Source organism: Thalassophryne amazonica, chromosome 9, assembly GCF_902500255.1.
Source record: "Thalassophryne amazonica chromosome 9, fThaAma1.1, whole genome shotgun sequence".
Classification (NCBI taxonomy): Eukaryota; Metazoa; Chordata; class Actinopteri; order Batrachoidiformes; family Batrachoididae; genus Thalassophryne; species Thalassophryne amazonica.
This window is the reverse complement of record NC_047111.1, coordinates 13093616-13120450: the sequence shown is the minus strand read 5'-3', so window position 1 is coordinate 13120450 and position 26835 is coordinate 13093616. Positions and strand designations below refer to the sequence as shown.

At 42.5% G+C, this 26835-nt stretch overlaps 1 protein-coding gene across 1 annotated transcript; it reads left to right on the top strand.

Moving 5' to 3' along the window:
• The first annotated feature begins 11428 nt into the window (after nt 1-11428).
• Nucleotides 11429-24796, top strand: med31 (mediator complex subunit 31). Its single transcript, XM_034177612.1, has 4 exons — nt 11429-11564; nt 12135-12209; nt 12315-12411; nt 24105-24796. Exons 1-4 carry the CDS (start codon nt 11555-11557, stop codon nt 24316-24318), a joined length of 396 nt encoding a protein of 131 aa, XP_034033503.1. The 5' UTR covers nt 11429-11554; the 3' UTR covers nt 24319-24796.
• The last annotated feature ends 2039 nt before the right edge of the window (nt 24797-26835 follow it).

The following is a 26835-nucleotide window of genomic DNA, read 5'->3' as shown; positions in this document are numbered from 1 at the left end:
GGGCAAGGTGATGATGCTGGAACTTTTGTTTGGTGCCTTTCCAATGAGATTTATAAAGATGACTGCCTGAAGAGAACACTTAAATTTCCACAGTCATTGATGATATGGGGCTGCATGTCAGGTAAAGGCACTGGGGAGATGGCTGTCATTACATCATCAATAAATGCACAAGTTTATGTTGATATTTTGGACAATTGAAAGGATGTTTGGGGATGATGAAATCATTTTTCAAGATGATAATGCATCTTGCCATAGAGCAAAAACTGTGAAAACATTCCTTGCAAAAAGACACATAGGGTCAATGTCAACGAGCAGATGTGATTTGATGCAGGTGTTAGTTTTGGGGATGAAAATTTACAGGGTGATTCCATAATTTTTTCCTCAGAATTGAGTGATTCCATATTTTTTTCCTCTGCTTGGTCTAAAAAAGTAACCGTTACTGACTGCCACAATCTTTTTTTCTTGATTTCTTATAGTGTTTCTTAAAGCCAGAAAGTTGCCATTTGAAATGACTTTAGTTTTGTGTCATGTCTGTGATCTGCTTTTTTTCTACAAAATTAAACTGTTATGTGTCGGACGCAGCTCGGAGAACCGACCAGCGTTTGAAGGACCCAGTATGAAATAAGCAGAGCACGGTACAAAGGCTAACTGAATTTAATACATAACAGTGATACAAAAAATAACAAAAGAAAGTGCGGTCTGGCGTGGTGCGCTCCCAGCAGCGCTAACGGTCCGGAGCCAGAAGCTGTTCGGACCCAAGGACCCCGCCGACACCCCCCAGGTGGCCGCAACAAACCGAGTCTGTGAAAGAAGGAACCATTATGTGAGTCCACACTCTACACACAGAGAGAACACTTAAAGGTGTACAAACAGCAAACACTTCCTGGCTTGATTACTAATCAGCTTCCCAACCTGCAGGCATGGAACATCCAGTTCACAAAACTCCACTGCAGTGGAAGCCGATACATGACTAACATACAGCTCAATATAAAAAGGTGTGAGGGACACCACATTTACTGACTGTATAAATGTTAGTCACAAAATCTAACGTACCTCAGGAAGTGTGCTGACGAGCGTGAGACCTCACCCCCTCCTCTTTCACAGACCGTGCATCAAACCCTGGACGTTCTCTGCATCCACTGATGATGAGATGGCTCCCGAGACGACGATCTCACCCGTCTGGTCACAAGGTCGAGTCTCTGGCAAATACACACTGTACACTCCAGTCTTAAATGCCACCATGTTCCAATCCATATAGATGCACCACAGCTGTGAGTCCTGACGAGCCGCAGGTGATCAGGGTGAGGTCCTGATAACCTCAGCAACACAACCACTCAGTCCCAAATGCAAGCCACCTGGAAGGAAAAACAAAAGACAGAAACAAAAAGGCAGCCAGGCCCCCCAGCCATACAACAGTACCCCACCCTCACGGGAAGCCTCCCGGCGACCACACAAACCTGGCCCAGGAGAAACACCCCCCTCCAGGGACCATGGCTGGAAACCGCATCTGCATTCGTCTTCCAACAGAATGGTTGATGTCCTCTCCTCTGGCTGCATCCTTGCCTTTGTTTCAGTCAGTCACTTAGCACAGGTGTGGCCAGGAGTTCTTAAACCTGTGCGGTCAGCCTTTATCCAACCATGTGCGGTCATTAGTCATAAAACAAAAAAGAAACACAAACAACCAAACCACCCCCCCTCCCCAGGGGACCGTCCCATCAAACCCCGGGAAGAGGAGAAAAGAAAAACCCCAAACTTAAGCTTACAAATACAAGTGCTAAAACACCCCCCCCCCCCCCCCCCCCAAAGACATGTAGGGACCAACACCCCCCAGAGGACTTCCCGCCAGCTCCAGGAGTAATAACCACAGCCGAGGTCCCTCTGGGATCCAACGTCACCCACGGGGACTCCCAGCGCCTCCCAGAGGACCACTCGTCAACCCCAGGAGACGCCTCCCCTCATGACCAACGGACCCAGCCCCGGCCGTCTATGGCTAGATGGACCCACAGCCCTTTCCCCCCCAGAGGACACCACAGTCAAACCCTGAGGGCGGAAACTGGGGGGAAAACACCCCCCCCCCCCCCCAGGTGCAGAGGTTACCTGGGAAATGCCCAGCATAACCACACTGCACCACTCCAGCAACGCCGACACTACGGCTCACACGGCTGGAGCCAGAGGAGGAGAGAGGGAACAAAAAGAAAATACCCCAAACCCCCCCTCCCCTCCCGGGTGCAGAGGTTACCTGGGAAACGCCCAGCACAACCTAACTGCACCACTCCAGCAACGCCGACACTACGGCTCACACGGCTGGAGTCAGAGGAGAAGAGAGGGCATAACAAAAAACAAAACAAAAAAAAAAAAAAGAAAGAAAAAACAACAACCCAAATACCCCCCCCCCCCCCCCCCATGACCCCCCAGGGGACCGTCCCATCAAACCCTGGGAGGTGAAACTGAAAAAAAAATAAAATAAAAGAAAGACTAACAGACTGACATAAGGTTGCTCGGGTCCTTTTTTTTTTTTTTTTTTTTGGCAGAACTGCAGGGTCACGACCCCAGACACTAAATAGTGAAAAACAAAAAAGAAAATCCCACACAAAAACCATCTCAAAAAACACCCACACAAAATGAACTAACACAAAACAAATAAGTGATTTATACCGTCAAGCTCCAACAAATGGAACACACCTGTTCCAACTTAAGAGCTTGACGGTAATGTGACTCAGTCACCAAAAGAGGGAGCCAAAGTGCTAAAAATGAAAAACCCCCTTTGGTAACTGAGAAAACAAACTCATGCTGCCTTTCTGTGAGCAGCACACAACCAAAAATGTGATTCAACTAAATAACACCGGAGCTGACACAACAGACGCAGTAGCTATCATTACCCGGGGAAACGGGGCTACGACTGTAACACAGGAAGCACCGCGACCCGTGCCACAGAGCTCCGCCGTGCGCGTTCACCCATTACAGACTCACTCCTGCAGCTCCCGTTCAAACCTCTTATCCGGTCGAAGTGCGACGCGAAGCCGTCGCCAGTCACACTCCACCACGACCCACGGATAAGGCACACACAGGAACACGGCTGCAAGAGAGCACGAATCAGTATTCAGTAATGGGTTCTCAAACACGCACCATCCGGGCGGAGAGCACCCGCAACTGATCCGGATAACTTCTGAACGTCTGCTGCCGCCTTCCCGGCGCGTTACCGTCTCTGCTACCGCTGGGTCCGTGATGTTTGGCCAGAGACTACTGTTATGTGTCGGACGCAGCTCGGAGAACCGACCAGCGTTTGAAGGACCCAGTATGAACTAAGCAGAGCACGGTACAAAGGCTAACTGAATTTAATACATAACAGTGATACAAAAAATAACAAAAGAAAGTGCGGCCTGGCGTGGTGCGCTCCCAGCAGCGCTAACGGTCCGGAGCCAGAAGCTGTTCGGACCCAAGGACCCCGCCGACACCCCCCAGGTGGCCGCAACAAACCGAGTCTGTGAAAGAAGGAACCATTATGTGAGTCCACACTCTACACACAGAGAGAACACTTAAAGGTGTACAAACAGCAAACACTTCCTGGCTTGATTACTAATCAGCTTCCCAACCTACAGGCATGGAACATCCAGTTCACAAAACTCCACTGCAGTGGAAGCCGATACATGACTAACATACAGCTCAATATAAAAAGGTGTGAGGGACACCACATTTACTGACTGTATAAATGTTAGTCACAAAATCTAACGTACCTCAGGAAGTGTGCTGACGAGTGTGAGACCTCACCCCCTCCTCTTTCACAGACCGTGCATCAAACCCTGGACGTTCTCTGCATCCACTGATGATGAGATGGCTCCCGAGACGACGATCTCACCCGTCTGGTCACAAGGTCGAGTCTCTGGCAAATACACACTGTACACTCCAGTCTTAAATGCCACCATGTTCCAATCCATATAGATGCACCACAGCTGTGAGTCCTGACGAGCCGCAGGTGATCAGGGTGAGGTCCTGATAACCTCAGCAACACAACCACTCAGTCCCAAATGCAAGCCACCTGGAAGGAAAAACAAAAGACAGAAACAAAAAGGCAGCCAGGCCCCCCAGCCATACAACATAAACAACTGAATGAACATCCTCTGAGGCCGGTGATTCCATAATTTTTGCCAGGGGTTGTATAAAGTTTGAAGTAGGCAAAATATTTACAGAAGTTGTAGCACAAAGTGGGTGGGGCTACGAGTTCAGTGATGTCATTAATTCCTGTGCTAATCATCAGAAACAAATATCTAACATTTCAGGTGCACAAATAAGTTATTTAGTAAATTCTCCTACTTATTTCCAAAATGTATTAAATATTAACAAATCACTTCCAGGAGTTTGTTTTCAACCCAGATACATGTTCATTCTCCAGACGAGCTCGCGGAATAACTGGGTTAAAGTAGCTAGCTTGATAGCTAGCTTGGAAGTTGCCTAAATTTTATTCTCAGTATTGTCCCCCACTGGCTACGCTCACCAAGTGGACAGTAAACTGTGCACGTGTTTGTGTCCACAGTCGGCTGTAACGTATCAACAGTTACGCGCTGCTCTCTGCAGTCAGCAACAGTCAGATACTTACAGCATGCAGGAAAGATCCGTCTCTGCCCACGGGAGGCAAGCACTGAGATCTAAATATCCCCTGGACAGCCTGTGGGACATGATGGGTATCAAGGGAGAGTTTGATCCCTGTGACCGGGGTGGGGGTCCTGAACTGGGAGGCAGCGACAGAAGAAGGCGGTTACTTGTGGAGAATCTAAAATGAGGTTCATATCTGTTTAGGCAAAGTTTGGGTATTGTTTAGTGAAACAAAGAGCTGAAAGTAAACAATGACCGTGAAGACAGTTGGCTTTAATTTGAGGACAATCCATTCATTCATATTTTGAACTTGCTCATTCCAGTTCAGGGTCATCAGAAGATCACACTGTCAATGTACGCTCCTGTTCTTACCTATGGTCATTAACCTTTGGTAATGACTGAAAGAATAAGGTCACGCATACAAGCGGTGGACATGAGATTCCTCCATCAGGTATCTGGTCTGACACTCCTGTACAGGGGGAGAAGCTCGGTCCAGGAGGGACTCGGAGTAGAGTCAGCCGAGGTGTTCCGGCCATCTGATGTTGATGCCCTCTGGTGGTCTCCCTGGAGAAGTCTTACAGGCATAATCAACTGGGAGGAGGTCTTGAGGAAGACCCAGGACACACTGGAGGAATAATATTACCCAGCTGGTTTGGAAACACCTCAGATCCACCAGGGAAGTGTGGGATGAGCTGCTTGGTCTACTGTCACTGGGACCTGGGTCCAGATAAGTCTCAGAACATGAATGAAGAAATGACTGAGGTCTTTTTGTGCATTGCTGCCCCGTTGTTCCTATGCTTTTTGGTATCTGTGTGTTTTATTTCCTCATTACTTCACTGATAAGTTAAAACTGATCAAATATCTCAAGTTGATTTCAAATGAACATCATCAGTACAAGTCTGACAGTGCAGTAAATCTGTCTAGAGCAGAACATCTTCAAGAACTGAGTGAGCATGTAGCAAGTGAGGGAAGCCACCAAAACACCCAGGACTGCTCTGAGACTGGAGAGAATGTGCAGACAGCAACTACTGTCTGTGGCTCCAGCAGTCACAGCTTCATGGTCAAAGAAAGATGAAATCTCGACTGGAGTCTGACATGTGCCTTCATCTGTTCGACACGCTCGCTGCTGTTGATCTGCAGCAACACCAGCTTGACCAACAGCTTGTACCATCTTAATTATTTTAATTTTAAAAAGGTGCCTTTTGCTATTTAAAAGTCTGAAGTTTTTATTTAGTAGCAGTTTTTGTGTGACTTGTGTACATGTGGAACTGAGAGTTTTATATTATCTTGTTCCTAACAGTTGCTATTAATAAAAGTTCATATTTAATGAGATTTGTTGGTTGTTTATATATATATATATATATATATATATATATATATAAAAATCCTGTGAAATCGTTAAACTGGAAATTCGCTCTTTAATGGCCATAAGCCTTTGCTTACACCGGTGGAACAGCATACCCCCCCCCCCCCCCCCCCCCCCCCCCCCCGACAGGCAACATCCCCAGAGGGCAGCACTGGTAACCCAAACCTTGATAAGGCCCAGTCAAGATAGAGCAACCTTTAAACTCTATATTTCATGTATGTTTTATGGTCGCAGATGAAGCAGTTTGACTGATGGTGAACGATGTTGGTATTCTTTCTGTATGTATCTATAACTATCTACAATAGTAATATTTCCTATTCTGAAGTGTCTTTAAATCCCCCTTCCAAATATACTCTACAAATATATGGACCTGATTGACAACCTGAAATGTGTGATGTGATGAGAATGTGATGGAAAATACTCCAATTTAGTTTTGCATAAAATGATTGAATGATGATGAACCTTGACCTTCAGGGTTTTGCTTGAGGTCAAATGTCACCTAAATTAGGTCAAACGTCAGATTACAGTAAAACACGTCGTGTAATACACGAAATTAATAATATTTTATGATTACATTAGTACTAGCAGAATATAGTTATATGATTACAAATAGATAAAAGTTTAATTATAAGTAAAATGTTCATTATGGCAAACTATTGCTATCATACTGGGTGTTGAAAAAGTAACATAAGTTATTGTTTGCTTATTATCATACTGTCCATGTAATAAAAAGTAAAGTGATTTTTGCAGGGTAGAGAAGGGTCTGTTCCAGGGACTTCATTTAGCTGACATTTGACCTCAAGTGAAACCCTGAAGGTCAAGGTCAATTGCTTATCCCAGGTAATGGCTTATGGGCAAGGCCTATGACTCTATGACTATGTTCATGGCAAATTTGTAGGCAAAATTTCAAAAATTGCAACCAGGAAAGTTGTTTAGTTGAATTTAGTGTTTGACCTTCCTGTGACCTTGACCTTGAGTTAAAGGTGAAAAATGCAATGATTCCAAACAAACAAAAGTACATACTGACAAACATATCTTGCCAAAACAAGGGGAGGGGGGAAGATATCCGGGGGGGGTGTAAGATATCCTAGGACAACTCCACCCCCGGGGAAGACAAACTGTTACACCGGCTCTGAATGAACATGAATTCGGTTTAAAGCCCGTTGTTTTAGTGAGCACTTTGTAATTGTACCTCTGGCTGGCGTTGTCAGGCCAATTCTGGAATCCACCTGCTGTATCTCTGTGATACATTTGGTCCAAATCTGGTTGAAAATCAGATTATTTGACCTTGACCTTTTGCCCTTTTTATGTCTGAACGTGCCCCAAAATAATTTATCTTTGCAAAGTGGTAGAAAGTAGAAAAGGACCAGCAAGGGTCAACCAACAAAGAGACAGGTAGACATGACTTTTGTCCCCAGTGATTGACCTTTTGCAAATTTGGGAAATGCCAGAACCCATCTCCTGGATCTGTCCTGGGGGTTGAGCTACAGTCTGTGATGGAGGTGTCAGAGAGGAGGATGTTAAGGAAACTACTCAGCATCTGTGACAACATCTCTGTAGTGACGATGGCATGTAGTCACTCAGCTGGGTGAAGGGAGAGATCCATTTTCAGATGCACTTCAATGAATTTCCTAAAGTTGCTGTTAAAACTGGGTGACGTTCCAATTTATTTTACTTTAATAATTGCAAACATTTCTAGTTAAAATAGCAAGTGCCAAAAAACAAAAACAAAAAAAGTGAAAGCAGTAGCGGTAAAAACTAGCAGGGGTGGTGGCCAAGTGGTAATGCGCTTGGTTTCAGTTCAGAAGGCTCCAGGTTTAAATCCCACCCCTGCCACATTTCTCCATGTAATGTGGAGTTGCGTCAGGAAGGGCATCTGGCGTAAAACCTGTGCCAATTCAACATGCAGATCCACCTTGGATTTGGAGTGCAAACAAGGGAGCAGCCGAAGGGACTTACTAGTAGCGGTAAAAACTGTGTGGCTCTCTGGCACCCAAGCTAATTAAATGCCTGCATCACCTGTGGCTGCTATTTAACCCACCTTGTGCGCCTTTTTATCGCCACCTACAAAAAAAAAAACACATAAATGGCTCCTACAACCTCCCACCCCCTGCAGGCCACACTGATGTCCTGTCAGAGCACCTTCAGCCAAAGACTGAGACCACCGAGGTGCACCACAGAACACCACAGGAGGTCATTCCAACCTGTGGCCATCAGACGGTATATTTCCTCCCCCTTCTGCAGGATGAACGCATAACGATCAGAGTTAGTCAGAGTTATTCAGTTACTCAGAGTTATGTGCAATATTATTGAACATCTTGTGCAAATGTCTGAAAAACAAATGAAACAAACCTTGTTCATTGTTTCCTGTATCTGTTTTGGTACTCTGGCAAGATAGTTTCCTTCGTGATAAATTAAGTTTATCTTATTGTTATTCTTACATAAACTTAAATTTCGACCTTTGACCCCAATTACTTTGACCTTTGCCAAAACAAACCTTTTAAAGCCAATTTGGGCCATCATCCACAACAAACAGACAAATAGAATTATATGCAGATTTTAATCTCAAATGTTTAAATGAATTGATAGTATTTCTATATATTATTTTAGGGGTGGTAGCTGAGTGGTTAGTGTGCTTGTTTCAGTGCGGAAGATTCCTAGTTCATACCCTGCCCTGTTTCTCCATGTGTTGTGCCAAAAGGGCATCTGGGGTAAATCAACATGCAGATCCACCCTGTGGTGACCCCAATAAAAGCAAGGGAGCAGCGACAGGGGCTTGATTATTTCACATGGTTTTTAGATTAAAAAAAAGATTGAATCAATTCAGTATGACATCATTTATAGTTTTTATTGTAAAGTTTTCAGTATGACATCATTTATAGTTTTTATTTTAAAGTTTCTTCAGTTTTTGTTCAGTGAATTTTCAAAACATTCTGCTTCAGAATACATTTAAAAATAATCAGAATTTATTGTGTATTTACAACCCCTGGCAAAAATTATGGAATCACCGGCCTCGGAGGATGTTCATTCAGTTGTTTAATTTTGTAGAAAAAAAGCAGATCACAGACATGACACAAAACTAAAGTCATTTCAAATGGCAACTTTCTGGCTTTAAGAAACACTATAAGAAATCAAGAAAAAAAAATGTGGCAGTCAGTAACAGTTACTTTTTTAGACCAAGCAGAGGGAAAAAAATATGGAATCACTCAATTCTGAGGAATAAATTATGGAATCACCCTGTAAATTTTCATCCCCAAAACTAACACCTGCATCATATCAGATCTGCTCGTTAGTCTGCATCTAAAAAGGAGTGATCACACCTTGGAGAGCTGTTGCACCAAGTGGACTGACATGAATCATGGCTCCAACACGAGAGATAACAAAGGAGAGGATTATCAAACTCTTAAAAGAGGGTAAATCATCACGCAATGTTGCAAAAGATGTTGGTTGTTCACAGTCAGCTGTGTCTAAACTCTGGACCAAATACAAACAACATGGGAAGGTTGTTAAAGGCAAACATACTGGTAGACCAAGGAAGACATCATAGCGTCAAGACAGAAAACTTAAAGCAATATGTCTCAAAAATCGAAAATGCACAACAAAACAAATGAATAACGAATGGGAGGAAACTGGAGTCATCGTCTGTGACCAAACTAAGAAACCGCCTAAAGGAAATGTGATTTACATACAGAAAAGCTAAACGAAAGCCATCATTAACACCTAAACAGAAAAAAACAAGGTTAGAATGGGCTAAGGAAAAGCAATCGTGGACTGTGGATGACTGGATGAAAGTCATATTCAGTGATGAATCTCGAATCTGCATTGGGCAAGGTGATGATGCTGGAATTTTTGTTTGGTGCCGTTCCAATGAGATTTATAAAGATGACTGCCTGAAGAGAACATGTAAATTAACACAGTCATTGATGATATGGGGCTGCATGTCAGGTAAAGGCACTGGGGAGATGGCTGTCATTACATTATCAATAAATGCACAGGTTTACGTTGATATTTTGGACACTTTTCTTATCAATTGAAAGGATGTTTGGGGATGATGAAATCATTTTTCAAGATGATAATGCATCTTGCCATAGAGCAAAAACTGTGAAAACATTCCTTGCAAAAAGACACATAGGGTCAATGTCATGGCCTGCAAATAGTCCGGATCTTAATCCAATTGAAAATCTTTGGTGGAAGTTGAAGAAAATGGTCCATGACAAGGCTCCAACCTGCAAAGCTGATCTGGCAACAGCAATCAGAGAAAGTTGGAGCCAGATTGATGAAGAGTACTGTTTGTCATGTCCATGCCTCAGAGACTGCAAGCTGTTATAAAAGCCAGAGGTGGTGCAACAAAATACTAGTGATGTGTTGGAGCATTCTTTTGTTTTTCATGATTCCATAATTTTTTCCTCAGAATTGAGTGATTCCATATTTTTTCCCTCTGCTTGGTCTAAAAAAGTAACCGTTACTGACTGCCACAATCTTTTTTTCTTGATTTCTTATAGTGTTTCTTAAAGCCAGAAAGTTGCCATTTGAAATGACTTTAGTTTTGTGTCATGTCTGTGATCTGCTTTTTTCTACAAAATTAAACAACTGAATGAACATCCTCCGAGGCCGGTGATTCCATAATTATTGCCAGGGGTTGTACACAAAGTGTTGAAAAAAAAAAAACAAGCAAAAAAGAAAGACAACTTGATGATTTTGAACTGAAAACCTTTTGATCACTTAATTCATACCATTTATTTTAGTTTTAAAAATGAGAGGCCACAAAAAAAAAAAAAAAAAATAAATAATAATTCTGACCACTCTTTGAAATATCTTCTTTCAAACTACTGAATATTTATAATGTTGCCTTAAATGTCCCACAGTTAACGTTGATCATGAGGATTATGACATTAAATTACATTTAATTCATTTCCAAAGGAGCAGATGGTCAATAATGAAACAATAAACCAGAGGTAGGACGAAGTCACCATCAAGTCACTCTCAAGTCATCAATCAGCAAATCCAAGTCAAGTCTCAAGTCGATTGATGACTTGAGAGTGACTTGATGGTGACTTCATCCCACCTCTGCAATAAAGCTTCAATCAAATTATTTTTTTAAATATTACTTACACACAGAAAAGAAAACCCATTGATCTGTTGTGGCGCCCCCTATTGGGAGCAGCCGAAAGAAGAATTACTGTTGCATTTATAACTGTATTAACTGCGCCCCCTCGCGGTCCAGCGTTTAACAGCAGATGTCGTAAACTGACGTAAAACAATACTGAAAAAGGGCACTGAGTAGTGTATAGTTCGGTGAAAAAAGGTCATCCCTGTATGTAACCTGATCTATACATCCATTGACACGTCCGGTACAGTAGGTGGCGGTATGGACCTAAGGTGATGGTTGCCACCCGCCAATCAAAGGAGGGAAGAAGAAGGTTATCTTTGTTTTTCGGCAAATATGGAGACTCGCCTTTAAACGGCAACAAACGAAGAACTGCTGCAGAAAAAAACAAAAAGTTTTTTATTTTATGACTGTAGTTATATCTTTTTTTTTTTTCCTCATTCATAACCAGCTGTTACTTTGTGGACCTGGTTTGACTGTCAGGCGTCGACATGGAAACAGGTTTGTTTGTAAATGTTAGCCTGCTAGCTTGAGACAATAAAACGGACTGAGGAAACTTTAATTTGGTTTAAAGGTTTACACGGACTCCGACTGAACTTTAATTCGGTTTAAAGGTTTACGCGGACTCCGACTGAACTTTAATTAGGTTTGAAGGTTTATACCGAGCCTGACTGAACTTGAATTCGGTTTACAGCTTTACACGGAGTCTGACTGAACTTGAATTCGGTTTAAAGCTTTACACGGAGCCTGACTGAACTTGAATTCGGTTTAAAGCTTTACACGGAGCCTGACTGAACTTGAATTCGGTTTAAAGCTTTACACGGAGCCTGACTGAACTTGAATTCGGTTTACAGCTTTACACGGGCTCTGACTACCTGAATTCGGTTTAAAGCTTTTCTGAACATGAGAACCTGTCAGTCTGTTTTCATGCTGTTAAAGCAGTTTGTGGGCATCGCCAGCTGTTTTTGCAGGCAGACGTCCGTTTGTTTGTCAGGATCATAAATGATCTAAAGTCTGACGGTAATCTGCGTCTTTGTGTTGCTGGTGGATGTTTTTTGTGATTTGGTCCAGACGAACAGGCCAGGAACCGTTTCCAGTCAGAGCTGGAGTTCGTCCAGTGTTTGGCCAATCCCAACTACCTGAACTGTGAGTAACCACGGCCCGTTTGGTGTGGTTCACTTTTGTTTCCTCTTCCAGAATAATACCACACATGTGGAGACTAACTCTGATTCACTTTGCCTGATTGTCTAGTTTTGGCTCAGAGGGGTTTCCTGAGGGAGAGAACTTTCATTAACTACTTGAAGTACCTGCTGTACTGGAAGGAACCAGACTATGCCAAGTTCCTCAAGTAAGAACCTGCTCCAGATAAACGTCTTCTTTTGACTCATGTGAAAATCAATCTTCAATGGCTGAAAACGCATTCAGATGATATTTATTTTTAAGTTTTAATTTTTGGAGCATTTAATGTTGCGTCAAGTTGATGCGAGCGGGTAACTTCAGAATTCCACGATCGGGGTAGTGTGTTAGCTTGCGGAATTGTTTTCTTCCTAGCATGGCTGCAGAAGCGACAGATGGGTGCTGGAGTGGCATTCCTACAGTCCTGAGAATTTTTAAGAAAAAAAATGCAGCAATGACGACCCTGTACTGTTGGACACCTTAAGATGTGTTTGCAGGAAGGACAAGACAAAATGACACCTGAGACGCGTCATCACTTGGTGTCCTCAACATTAAAACGTCCTTTAAGTGTTGAGAGAAGGAATGACAACATTGCAAAGGGGTAAACGCTTTAATGTCCCGACTTTTTGGAATGTCTTTCATATCTGAAATACAAGAAAACTAATAAATGAAATTAAGTTGACCAAAAACAACAAAACAAAACAACATGAAGCATCTTTGGTTCAAACTGTCTACAGTGAAACAGAAATAATACGGTGCATCCAGAAAGTATTCACAAGGCTGCACCAATTTCCACATTTTGTTATGTTCAAGGTTGGGTAGGATTACTTTGAAATGTAAACAGATTACAAGTAATCCAAATATATGTACATACATACATGTAATCCACATGTACGAGGTCTGTTAGAAAAGTATCCGACCTTTTTATTTTTTTCAAAAACCTGATGGATTTGAATCACGTGTGCTTGCATGAGCCAACCTTGAACCTTTGTGCGCATGCGTGAATTTTTTCACGCCTGTCGGTTGCGTCATTTGCTTGTAAGCAGCCTTTGTGTGAGGATGGGTAGAGTCTCTCGTTTTTTCTTTGCAAGGAAATGGCGTAACGACTGGAGCAATTTCTTGGATAGTCACGCGACTGAAAAGCCACCGAAAGTCGTCTGAATCTTACGAATGGTGGAAGAGCTGGGCATGTCACAACATCCTGTGACGCTTCAACACGGTGGCGCTTTTGCTGCGCCATCAGCTTCGTGCCGATGAATTTCGCTGCAACTCTTTTCATGGCAAAATCTTCTGTCACAGTGGAATGTGCTGAAAAAGTGCTGATGTCCACCTCTTCCGCAATTTCTCGGATAGTCACACGACGGTCCAACATCACCACAGCGTTCACTTTGGAAATGATCTGGTCATTTCAGCATGTTGATGGCCGCATAGAGCGCGGCATGCTCTCCACCGTTGTGCGTCCGTCTTTAAACCGGTTGTACCGCTCCTTAATCTGTGTGATGCCCATAGGATCGTCACCGAAAGCCGTCTGAATAATCCGAATGGTTTCCACCTGGCTGTCGCCCAGTTTCTGGCAAAATTTGATGCAGCGCTGCTCCAGTCGTTCCGCCATTTCCTTGCAAAGAAAAAGACGACGAGAGACTCCACCCATCCACACACAAAGGCTGCTTACAAGCAAATGACGCAACCGACAGGCGTGAAAAAAATCACGCATGCGCACGAAGGTTCAAGGTTGGCTCATGCAAGCACATGCGATTTAAATCCATCAGGTTTTTGAAAAAAATAAAAAGGTCGGATACTTTTCTAACAGACCTCATATTCTTCCAGAGTAATCCTACCCAACCATGTATGTTACAGCCTTATTCCAAAATGGAAGAAATTCATCCCCAGCAAGCAACTGTTAAATAAAACCAGTGAGAATAGGGCCAAAGAAAGCACCCTTGACGGAGGATTTGGATGATATCAAGAAGGTACTGGATATTTTCACGGACGATGTTTGTTTCATAAAAACTCAACAGGAGATTCTGGCACTAGTTAAGGAAATTAAGGACTTACGTAGCCTTGTTGAGGAGAAAGAAGAACGCATTGCATCCTTGGAAAGGAGGGTGACTTATATGGAGCAGTACCCGTGAATGAATGACATTGTTGTAGCTGGGCTCTACATCAGACCCAGATTGTATGCTCGAGCAGCAGCCTCTGGTAACGGGGTGAGCCTGATGAACAAGACGCACGCACCTTGAAGCAACAAGTTGCCGCTTTCCTGCAAACACAGGGGATCGATGTGGATATAAACACTATTGAAGTGTGTCACCTAGGGATGGGTATTGATAAGATTTTATCTATCAATGGCATTATCGATTCCACTTATCGACCCAATTCCTTATCGATACCCCTTGTGAATTTTCTGTGTACTAAAAGTAGGCTTTACAGGTTTTCTATGTCAACAACATTTTAAATTGGTCACTAGATCCTTGATCTCTGAACATAAATAAAATCTGTAGTTTTTGTCAACACATTTCCTTTCAGACATTTTGGCATGAATGTCTCTCCGTACCTCTGAGCTGAGCTCAGCCGGCTGCTGCACGTCAGCGCAGGACGTCTCGTTTTGGGAGGAAAAAACATTTTGATCGATTGCAGTTTGTTTGTATTACAATGTTTGGAAAGAGGCGTCATTTGATTTAAACGGCGTTTCGCTTTAAATGTATTAATTCCGACTGGACTCTATCATTCTAACTTGACTCGGCAGAGAGCCGCACAGTGTTTGGAGCTGTGTGAACAGAACGGAGGAGTGACTCGCGATTGACATACTCAGGGATGAAAGTGGTGAAAAACAAAAAAAAAAAAGCTGAAACCCAAAATTACCCCCCAACACCACCTGCACGGAAATGTTTGAATTCTAGAAGCTCTGAAATGCAATCTGGGACTATTCCAGACAATAAACTGCAGTGAGTGCAGCATCCATTTAGTGAGAAAAAAGCCCAGCTCTCCTTATTCAAATTCATTCCAGTAGTATTCTGCTCTTACTAGAATGTAGCAGTTTTCTAGTTTGGCAGATAGTTCTGGAGGAAATCACTGAAGAAATGAACACATTGAAAATATTGTTTGACCAAAGCAAATTGTCATTAAACTTAAATAAAACAGGGATGAAGTGGAGGTGTAAGAGTCACTAGGTGTTCACTGGAAACACTTATTTATTTCTATATGTATTTATTTATTTTCATTGTTAAATGATTTTATCTTTTCTGTTTTTGTTTCATTAGGTTCTTTTTGTCTTTCTCTAAAATTGTATTGTGACATTATTAGTCTATTATTATTGTCTATTATGTAGACTACTATTGTTGTTGCTGTTATTATATGAATAAAATCAATTTAAAAAAATTACAAATTGACTCTTACGACAACCAACGCTGAGCCATTAATTATACAGAAAACAAATGCACACAAACGTGCTGATGCTAACAGCTTAATGCTAACTTTAACATTGAAAACGCCATAGACATGCTAACATGTTAGCATCGGTCCCATTTTTAAGTTATAAAATACATCTATCAACTGTTTCAGAAAACAATAACAGGTCAGTTTAACATAAAAATGTTAAATATTACTCACACACATATGTTTTTCAGGGTTTTAGCGGGGAAAAATCAGGATAAAGTGAAATAAAACAATGAATCCACAAATTGTAGATTGAAGCAGTGCTTGATCTGTGAATCACTGCTTTGATTGGTTCAAAGCAAAGCCGCGCTGCAGAAAAGTTAACAGACCTGCTGCAGGGTCTGTAATCAATGTAGAGAAATTATCATTTTCCTGACAAACACCCCCCAAAACAACAGCCACTCTGAAGAACAATAAGGGAATCGTTAAGCAAAAAGCTTATTGATGTCGGTGGATCGAATAATTTCTTAACGATACCCGAAAGGAACTGGTTCTCGATACCCATCCCTAGTGTTACCTGTTACCCAGGAAGAATACATCAGACAGACCTACATGAGGTTTGTTAACAGAAAAGACAAGAGAACTCTGCTCAAACAAGGATATAAACTTAAAGGATCCAATGTTTACTTAAATGAACATCTCACTAAATGTAACACAGATATAGCAAAGAAGGCAAGATACTTGAGAAAACAGAAAAATTCAAAACACATGGACAACAAACTGTGAAGTATTCATCAAATTGAACGGGACCCCAGAAGAAGCCAAAGTAGTACTGATCACAAGCATGGAGGAACTGGCAAAATGTTAATAAAACATGGCCAGTGAAGGTAACAAACTTTAAGACAACTCGTCAGTGCTTTTGAAAAGTAACATCTTAACTGAGATGATACATGGTTATGAGAGTTTGGAATTACAACCTTCTCAGTATACTGAGCATCATACGTATACAGGATCTGGAATATGAGATAGATCCGGGTAATCATTTCTATTCCCTCATAAATAGTAACTGTCAATATTATACAGAAGAACAATACAACTACATTAAAAGTGATGGGAAATTCTCATTAATAAAAACTTTTATATAGAAACTTTGGGAATATTAAAGAGTATTTAAAACCATTTTCTCAACCTTTTAGTATAATTGCTATAACTGAAACTTGGCTTACAGAGGTTGATGATACAAACTATGAATTGGAGGGTTATGAATTCAATTGCTTGACTAGACAAAATAGAGGGGAGGAGTGGCTTTGTATGTTGACAAAAATCTTAATTACAAAATTAAAGAGCAAATGACAATGGCTGTGGAAAATCTTCTGGAATGCATCACAATTGAAATATATATGGAAAAATGTAAAAAGTAATTATTAGCTGCACATACAGTTCAGTTTGGCTACCCCTGATAATTTTCATGATTTTCCTTTATAAATCATTGGTTGCCTGGATCAGAAATTTCAGTTAAATATATCATCTAGCAGACAAACACAGTGATATTTGAGAAGTGAAATGAAGGTTATAATATTTACAGAAAGTGTGCAATAATTCTTTAAACAAATTAGGCAGGTGCATAAATTTGGGCACCCTTGTCATTGATTTGAATACATTGAGCACTAATTATTGGAACACAAAATTGGTTTGGTAAGCTCATTGACTCTTGACCTCCTTACACAGGTGAATCCAATCATGACAAAGGGTATTTAAGGTGGCCATTTGTAAATGTTTCCCCTCTTTGCATCTCTTCTAATGAGTGGCAACAGGGGAGCCTCTAAACAACTCTCAAATGGCCTGAAAACAAAGATTGTTTGACACCATGGAAAACCCATGACCAGGCACCTAAGTGGCTCTACTAATTTTTAAATAAGATATTTAGATGTACCTTAGTATACACTAGTAGAGGTCCACTTTAGATATGGAATGTGTAATAGAAGATATACCTTACTGAATTTTCATGGTTTAGGGGAAGGATACAAAAAGCTATCAGAGATTTCAGCTGTCAGTTTCCACTGTCAGGAACATAGTGAGGAAATGGAAGACCACAGGCACAGTACTAGTTAAGGCCCAAATCAAATCAATTTTATTTATATAGCGCCAAATCACAACAAACAGTTGCCCCAAGGCGCTTTATATTGTAAGGCAAAAGCCATACAATAATTACAGAAAAACCCCAACGGTCAAAACGACCCCCTATGAGCAAGCACTTGGCGACAGTGGGAAGGAAAAACTCCCTTTTAACAGGAAGAAACCTCCAGCAGAACCAGGCTCAGGGAGAGGCAGTCTTCTGCTGGGACTGGTTGGGACTGAGGGGAGAGAATCAGGAAAAAGACATGCTGTGGAAGAGAGCAGAGATCAATCACCAATGATTAAAAGTAGAGTGGTGCATACAGAGCAAAAAGAGGTGAATAAAAAGAAACACTGGGTGCATCATGGGAAACCCCCCAGCAGTCTAAGTCTATAGCAGCATAACTAAGGGATGGTTCAGGGTCACCTGATCCAGCCCTAACTATAAGCTTTTTCAAAAAGGAAAGTTTTAAGATTAATCTTAAAAGTAGAGAGGGTGTCTGTCTCCCTAATCCGAATTGGAGCTCGTTCCACAGGAGAGGAGCCTGAAAGCTGAAGGCTCTGCCTCCCGTTCTACTCTTACAAACCCTAGGAACTACAAGTAAGCCTGCAGTCTGAGAGCGAAGCGCTCTATTGGGGTTATATGGTACTAAGAGGTCCCTAAGATAAGATGGGACCTGATTATTCAAAACCTTATAAGTAAGAAGAAGAATTTTGAATTCTGTTCTGGAATTAACAGGGAGCCAATGAAGAGAGGCCAATATGGGTGAAATATGCTCTCTCTCCTTGTAGTCAATCAATCAACTTTTTTTTTATATAGCGCCAAATCACAACAAACAGTTGCCCCAAGGCGCTCTATATTGAAAGGCAAGGCCATACAATAATTATGAAAAACCCCAACGGTCAAAACGACCCCCTATGAGCAAGCACTTGGCTACAGTGGGAAGGAAAAACTCCCTTTTAACAGGAAGAAACCTCCAGCAGAACCAGGCTCAGGGAGGGGCAGTCTTCTGCTGAGACTGGTTGGGGCTGAGGGAAAGAACCAGGAAAAAGACATGCTGTGGAGGGGGGCAGAGATCGATCACTAATGATTAAATGCAGAGTGATGCATACGGAGCAAAAAGAGAAAGAAACAGTGCATCATGGGAACCCCCCACAGTCTACGTCTAAAGCAGCATAACCAAGGGATGGTCCAGGGTCACCTGATCCAGCCCTAACTATAAGCCTTAGCGAAAAGGAAAGTTTTAAGCCTAATCTTAAAAGTAGAGAGGGTATCTGTCTCCCTGATCTGAATTGGGAGCTGGTTCCACAGGAGAGGAGCCTGAAAGCTGAAGGCTCTGCCTCCCATTCTACTCTTACAAACCCTAGGAACTACAAGTAAGCCTGCAGTCTGAGAGCGAAGCGCTCTAATGGGGTAATATGGTACTACGAGGTCCCTAAGATAAGATGGGACCTGATTATTCAAAACCTTATAAGTAAGAAGAAGAATTTTAAATTCTATTCTAGAATTAACAGGAAGCCAATGAAGAGAGGCCAACACGGGTGAGATATGCTCTCTCCTGCTAGTCCCTGTCAGCACTCTAGCTGCAGCATTTTGAATTAACTGAAGACTTTTCAGGGAACTTTTAGGACAGCCTGATAATAATGAGTTACAGTAGTCCAGCCTAGAACTCCACCCAGACTCAAAGGGGTGACCCTCTGCTTAGGTCATTCTAACAGTTACAAGGTTTTACAAAGCTGAAGAATGGAAAACAGGAAATCAAACAACATAATAATATAAAGAAGATGAGAAGTCCACACAGGCATTAACACCACAGGCAGGAGTCACCCAGCATTCATCACGCTGTCAGTGGGCCTGTCCCCGCGACAGCGTCACCCCTCAACGCAGACTGCAGCATACAGCCCCTGCATTGGGCCTTGTATCTCACTAATCAGTCCGACTCCTTGCAGTTTTGATCCATCAATCCTGCAATTCCACACTGCATTGTTCGTACCTCAGACAGAGAGAAAAAGAGCAGAATCAGTCATCCATAAAAACCTACACCTAAGGTATAATTCATCAGCAGTAAGTCAACAGGAAAACAGAGAAATTGCGAAGGTGATTGTCAGCTACTAGCCCTAAGATTCACTAACAGATCCAGAATTTAGATCAAGTTGAGGGCAAGACCTGTTCCATTGCAAAAAAAAAAAATGACTTAAAGGGATAAGAAGCACAGTACCATACTATGCCAGTCTGCTAGCCATATGAGCGGGAGAATAGATGTCTTAAGTCTGCACTTGAAAGTCTCTACGGAATCTGACTGTTTTATTGAGGAAGGGAGATCATTCCACAGAAGAGAAAGCTCTGTGACCCGCAGACGTCTTATTCACCCTATGGACACAAAGTAGTCCTGCACCCTGAGAACGCAGAGCCCAGGCCGGTACAAAGAGTTTAATTAGGTCAGCTCGGTAAGGGAATGTCAGTCCATGAACAACTTTATAGACTAGTAGCAGAACCTTAAAATCTGATCTTACTGGGACAGGAAGCCATTGAAGAGACGCCAAAATGGGTGTAATGTGGTCAAACTTTCTGCTTCATGTCAAAAGTCTGGCTGCAGCATTTTGAACCAATTGGAGAGCCCTAATGCTGGACTGTGGTAAACCAGAAAATAGAACATTGCAGTAGTCCAATCTAGAAGAGATAAACACATGGATCAGGGTCTCAGCATCAGCCATAGACAGGATGGGATGAAGCTTCACTGTTTTGCACATTGAAGAAAGCAGTCCTCATACTATCTCTAATGTGGAGGTCAAAGGACAATGTAGGATCAAAAATTACCCCAAGGTTACTCACTTTGTCAGTGTGATGTACAAGTGTTAGTTGGTCAAATTGATGCCGACGTCTCACTGGATCAAAAACCATCATTTCAGTCTTGTCAGAGTTTAAAAGTAGTAAGTTTCTAGACATCCAACTTTTCACTGATGCAAGGCAATCTTCTAAGGATTGTATGCAGATGCGATTATCAGCAGTTACCGGCATGTATAACTGAGTATCATCAACATAGATGTATGTAGGTAATCCTAAAATGCTGCAATATGTGCCCAAGGGGTGCTACATAAAGGGAGAAAAGCAGGGGGCCTAAAATGGACCCCTGTGGGACACCATATCTTATGTCACCAAGGTTAGAGGTAGTGTTGTTGTACAAGATACAGTGAGAACGACTGGTTAGGTATGATGTCAAGCATGCAAGGGCACTCCCAGTAATCCCAAAATGATTATTCAACCTACAATGGCCCAAGCAGAGGGTCACCCCCTGAGTCTGGTCTGCTTGAGGTTTCTACCCCAATATCATTAGAGGGAGTTTTTCTTTACCATTGTCGCCTGTGTTCTTGCTCTGAGGGTTGGTAAAGTTAGACCTTAATTTTGTGAAAGGCCTTGAGGCAGCTTTGTTGTGATTTGGTGCTATATAAACTAAATAAATTGAAATTAAATTGAAATTATCAAGTAGAGTACGGTGATCCTCCATATCAAACTTAGAGCTAAGATCTAACAGCACCAGAAGCATAGTGGCATCTGATTCGATTGCAAGCAGAAGATCATTTACTAAACAGGAAAATTAAACAGTGGAGAAGATGAGGAACCGTCCACATACGCAGTTCTGTTGACACCTACACGCCAACCACAGGGGAGTCAAGAAAATGTGGTTTGGCCGGCGAGTACAAAGGACTGTTTTCAAAGCACACTGAGGCTGCAACCAGAGAACAGTATTTACCTGAGGGAGTTCACAGACCGTCACGTATGAGCAGAACCATCAATAGTGCAGCAGATAGCAGAATATTTACAGAGGAATCCTTCAGTTGGCCAGTAAAAAGATGTTGATTTTGAATTTAAATCACTGACCTTTGGTTTTTGAGCTGCTGAAAGTGTTTATCTGAGATCGATAGACGGATTGCGGCGGTGTCTGACGTTTTACAGACGCTGTGCTGGACCATCGTAGTGAAGGAGCTGAGCCGAAAGGTGAGGCTCTCAATTTAGCAGTCGATTTACACTCCTGTCATGAGCTTTGAACAAGGACTGAAAGGATAAGATCACAGATACAAACAGCAGAAATGAGATTCCTTTGTCGGGTATCTGAGTTTACACTCCCAAACCGGCTGAGAAGCTTGACTCTCCGGGAGGGACTCGGGAGTGGAGCCCCTGCTTCTTCATATCAAAAGGAGGCAGTTGAGGTGGTTTGGGCATCTGGTGAGGATGCCCCCTGGTGGTCTCTAGGGAGGTCTTCCAGGCACGTCCAACTGGGGGGAGACTCTGGGAAAGACCCAGAACATGCTGGAGGGATTATATTTCCCAGCTGGCTTGGGAACAGCTTGGGATGCCCTGGGAAGAGTTACAGGACTTGGCCAGTGATAGGGAAGTGTGGGATAAGCTGCTTAATCTGCTGCCACATTGAGCCGGACCAGATAAGCTTCAGAAAATGAATGAATGAATGGAACTCCCAGCCTTACAAATACAGGGCTGTGAAAACTACGGATCCACGGGATTCTGCGGATTTCATCATGGGGAGGGGGGCTGGGGTGTTAGTGATGTACTCTTTAACATCACTGAGTTTTTAAAATGCTTATCGCAAAACATTCTCTTTTTTGACGACATCGTGTAAGTTTTATGTCCGCGGACACTGATACAAATCAGTTTCCTCCGCACAATTTCGCGGAAGAAAAATGCCACTCAAAAGTGTAGCTGTTAACGACAGTTGTCCTAAAGCAGGACTGGCTGGTTGCTGCGGCAACGCTATGTGGCTCCTGTGCGGCGCTTAAGCTAACTGTAGCATGTGGACATCCCAAACTTTTAGAGCTTTCAAGTTCTTAAAAGAAGATTTGTGCAGCATGTCTGTGTCACGGACTGACGTTGCACAGAGAGATGGTGAGAAAGACTGTTTGGAAAAAGTCTTATAAGGACAAGAATCCGTGGAATTGTCACTGGCTTCATCAACACACCTGAAAGATAAAAGAAACGGGAAAAGTGAACTGTGCCCTCTCAGGAAAACACGGTAAGAATTTTTCTCTCCCTGGAAAATAAACATTTTGCTGTTCCAACAGGATTTTAGACAAGATTGTGACTTTTTTCACTAATCTAGACTTTCTTTCATTGTAAAATAGACATTGTGGTTTTGAATGGATTTAGGCTGCATGAATTTACACAATATGTGACTTTTTACTATAAGGTATGTTATTGATATTTTACCATGATTTTCCAAACATTCTCCAAGCTTCAGCTGTGGTTTTTGAAATGCTTTAACAGTCTTTTCAGTCTTCATAAATTTCATGTAGTTTAATTGTTCTGAGTTAATGCATAATTTGGTTTACAGTTAAAAGGGAAATCATTCCAGGTCCAACTTCCACATCATATTCTGTTATTTCAGCATCATCATTGACAGGTCAAATAAAAGGTTGAATATAGGATCATTTAAATATCCACTAATTTTGAGATTTGTTCTTCCAGGAGATGCTGAAAAAGTATCATTAGATAAAAAATTAATTCTGGGGCCCCACAGGGCCCTAGACCCCAGCTTCTGGACGCTGCACCCCCACACCCCCTGCAAATTTTCCTCGGATTTCACAATTTTCATTTCATAGCCCTGCAAATAAATAATTTTACAAATGATACAAGTAATTTTGATTTTATTAATTTTAAGTCACCCTGTGTGTAAACAAACTCCATGTCCATCCGTGTGTCTGGATCCTGTAGTGAGCGACGACATCCTGAAGAAATAGACTGATTCTTATTAAGGTGACAGTCTTCACTTGTGCGTTCTTGTGATGTTGGTTTGAGTGGCAGGTGGAGCTGTCCACACTGCGGGTGCTGAAGCAACACTCTGCTGTGTAGTAGAGTCGAAGTCCAGTCGAAGATTCAAGCTTCTCTACTATGGAAACCACCTGGACAACTGAGAGCCTACACAGAAACTCTGCTGTGTGTGACTGTAATCCACACTGGGCCAGATGCAGAATACACACACTGTCACACTTCAGTCAGATTGCTTTCTTGCTTCATAGATCACGTTGCGTGCACTAAATTAACCCATTTGGCATGTCCACCAGCATTTTGCAAACTTTGGTAGACACACTCCAAATTGTATATTCAGTGGACAGTTTGTGCGATTTGTGCATTTGAGAGGCACCATCCTCAGTGCGCCCTGTTAGTAGATCAGGCTGCTCGTTTGTTTGCGTGTTTTTATACATGTAAACGTTTAGTAAATCAGGCCCTTGAACTTTATTTCAAGTGTTGCTCTCAGCAGGTCCTCGAGCTGCTAGTGTAGCTGCACAGGTGTGTTTAGTCACGTGAGTGTGCGTCAGCCAGTGAGATGCTCAGTAACTGGTGTGGTATCTGGTGTCCTGCAGGTATCCACACTGCTTACACATGCTGGAGCTGCTGCAGTACGAACACTTCCGGAAGGAGCTGGTCAACGCTCAGTGCGCCAAGTTCATCGACGAGCAGCAGCTGCTGCACTGGCAGCATTACTCCAGGAAACGCACCCGGCTGCAGCAGGCGCTGGCTGAGCAGCAGCAGACGCAGCAGCAGCCACCGCCGCATGGGAACGCCGCCACAAAGTGACCACGCCCACAGTGGACGGATGTTCAGGATTTGACTTTAAAAGCTGATGCACACAGCAGCCTGCATTTGAAAAACTTCACATCTGCCAGGAAGCAGTATTTTTCTGAAAACAAGTGCTGAAGTCACTGCGTGCAGCGATACAGCTGGAGGCGGTCCATGTTTTTGGTTTTAAGCTGCCTCTTTTGGCTCCCTTCACTGAAAAGATTTTTTTTTGTCCTATTAGTCATTTGTGACTTTGTATAATTTAGACTCTGCTAAAGTGCTTAGTGCTTAGTGCTTCAGTGACTGTGCACAAAAACCCGACTGGTTCAGTCAGCCTTCAGACGTGACGCGTGGACATCAGCAGAGGTGAATCTGGATTAGTGGTTGTTTCATAAAGACTTTGTTCCCATAACAGTCACACATTTTCAAATAGCAAACATTTGAGGTATGTTTCTGTGTCATGTGATCTTTCTTTTTAATAAAACTTCTAAAACTACCTCGTGGTTCCAGATTAGGTTTGGGGGCTGGTAAATGTCATATCTTTGCTTTCACATGGGTCGTGGCTGCTTCTGATTGGATGGTTACCAACTGGGTGTGGCTATAGTAACTACATGGGTGATTCTTAGACTACGGGCAACATGCTATCTGGGCCCCCACCTCTGCAGCTACTTGGGTCAGCACCTTTGATGCTATCTGGGCCTCCACCTCTGCAGCTACCTGGGTCAACACCTTTGATGCTATCTGGGCCTCCACCTCTGCATCTATCTAGGTCTCCACCTCTGCAGCTGCCTGGGTCTCCACCTCTGCAGCTGCCTGGGTCTCCACCTCTGCAGCTACCTGGGCCCCCACCTCTACAGCTACCTGGGTCAGCACCTTTGAAGCTATCTGGGCCTCCACCTCTGCAGCTGCCTGGGTCTCCACCTCTGCAGCTACCTGGGCCCCCACCTCTACAGCTACCTGGGTCAGCACCTTTGAAGCTATCTGGGCCTCCACCTCTGCAGCTACCTGCGTCAGCACCTTTGAAGCTATCTAGGTCTCCACCTCTGCAGCTGCCTGGGCCTCCACCTCTGCAGCTATCTGGGCCTCCACCTCTGCAGCTACCTGGGTCAGCACCTTTGAAGCTATCTGGGCCTCCACCTCTGGAGCTACCTGGGTCAAAATCATTATTATTCAAAATCATTCCAGTAGTATTCTGCTCTTACAAGGATGCAGCAGTTTTCTAGTTTGGCAGATAGTTCTGGAGGAAATCACTGAAGAAATTAACACATTGAAAATATGGTTTGACCGAAACAAACTGTCATTAAATAAGACAGGGATGAAGTGGAGGTGTAAGAGTCACTAGGTGTTCACAGGAAACATTTATTTATGTATGTTCATTGTTAGTTGCTTTTATATTTTCTGTTGTTTCTATTCAGGTTCTTTTTGCCTCTTTCTCTACAGTTGTATATAATAATCATTAGATTATTAATATATAAACAAAAATAAATTTAAGGAATATTACAATTTGAAAACAAATGCACCCGAACGTGATGAGAGCTGCAACTGCTTAATGCTAACTTTTAACATTGAAAATGCCATAGACATGCTAACGCGTTAGCGTCGCTCCCGTTTTTAAGTTATAAAATACAACCCCTGGCAAAAATTATGGAATCACCGGCCTCGGAGGATGTTCATTCTGTTGTTTAACTTTGTAGAAAAAAAGCAGATCACAGACATGACACAAAACTAAAGCCATTTCAAATGGCAACTTTCTGGCTTTAAGAAACACTATAAGAAATCAAGAAAAAAATATTATGGCAGTCAGTAACGGTTACTTTTTTAGACCAAGCAGAGGAAAAAAATATGGAATCACTCAATTCTGAGGAATAAATTATGGAATCACCCTGTAAATTTTCATCCCCAAAACTAACACCTGCATCAAATCACATCTGCTCATTGACATTGACCCTATGTGTCTTTTTGCAAGGAATGTTTTCACAGTTTTTGCTCTATGGAAAGATGCATTATCTTCTTGAAAAATGATTTCATCATCCTTAAACATCAGAAAAGTGGCCAAAATATCAACGTAAACTTGTGCATTTATTGATGTAATGACAGCCATCTCCCCAGTGCCTTTACCTGACATGCAGCCCCATATCATCAATGACTGTGGAAATTTACATGTTCTCTTCAGGCAGTCATCTTTATAAATCTCATTGGAACGGCACCAAACAAAAGTTCCAGCATCATCACCTTGCCCAATGCAGATTCGAGATTCATCACTGAATATGACTTTCATCCAGTCATCCACAGTCCACGATTGCTTTTCTTTAGCCCATTGTAACCTTGTTTTTTTCTGTTTAGGTGTTAATGATGGCTTTCGTTTAGCTTTTCTGTATGGAAATCCCATTTTCTTTAGGCGGTTTCTTACAGTTCGGTCACAGATGTTGACTCCAGTTTCCTCCCATTCGTTCCTCATTTGTTTTGTTGTGCATTTTCGATTTTTGAGACATATTGCTTTAAGTTTTCTGTCTTGACGCTTTGATGTCTTCCTTG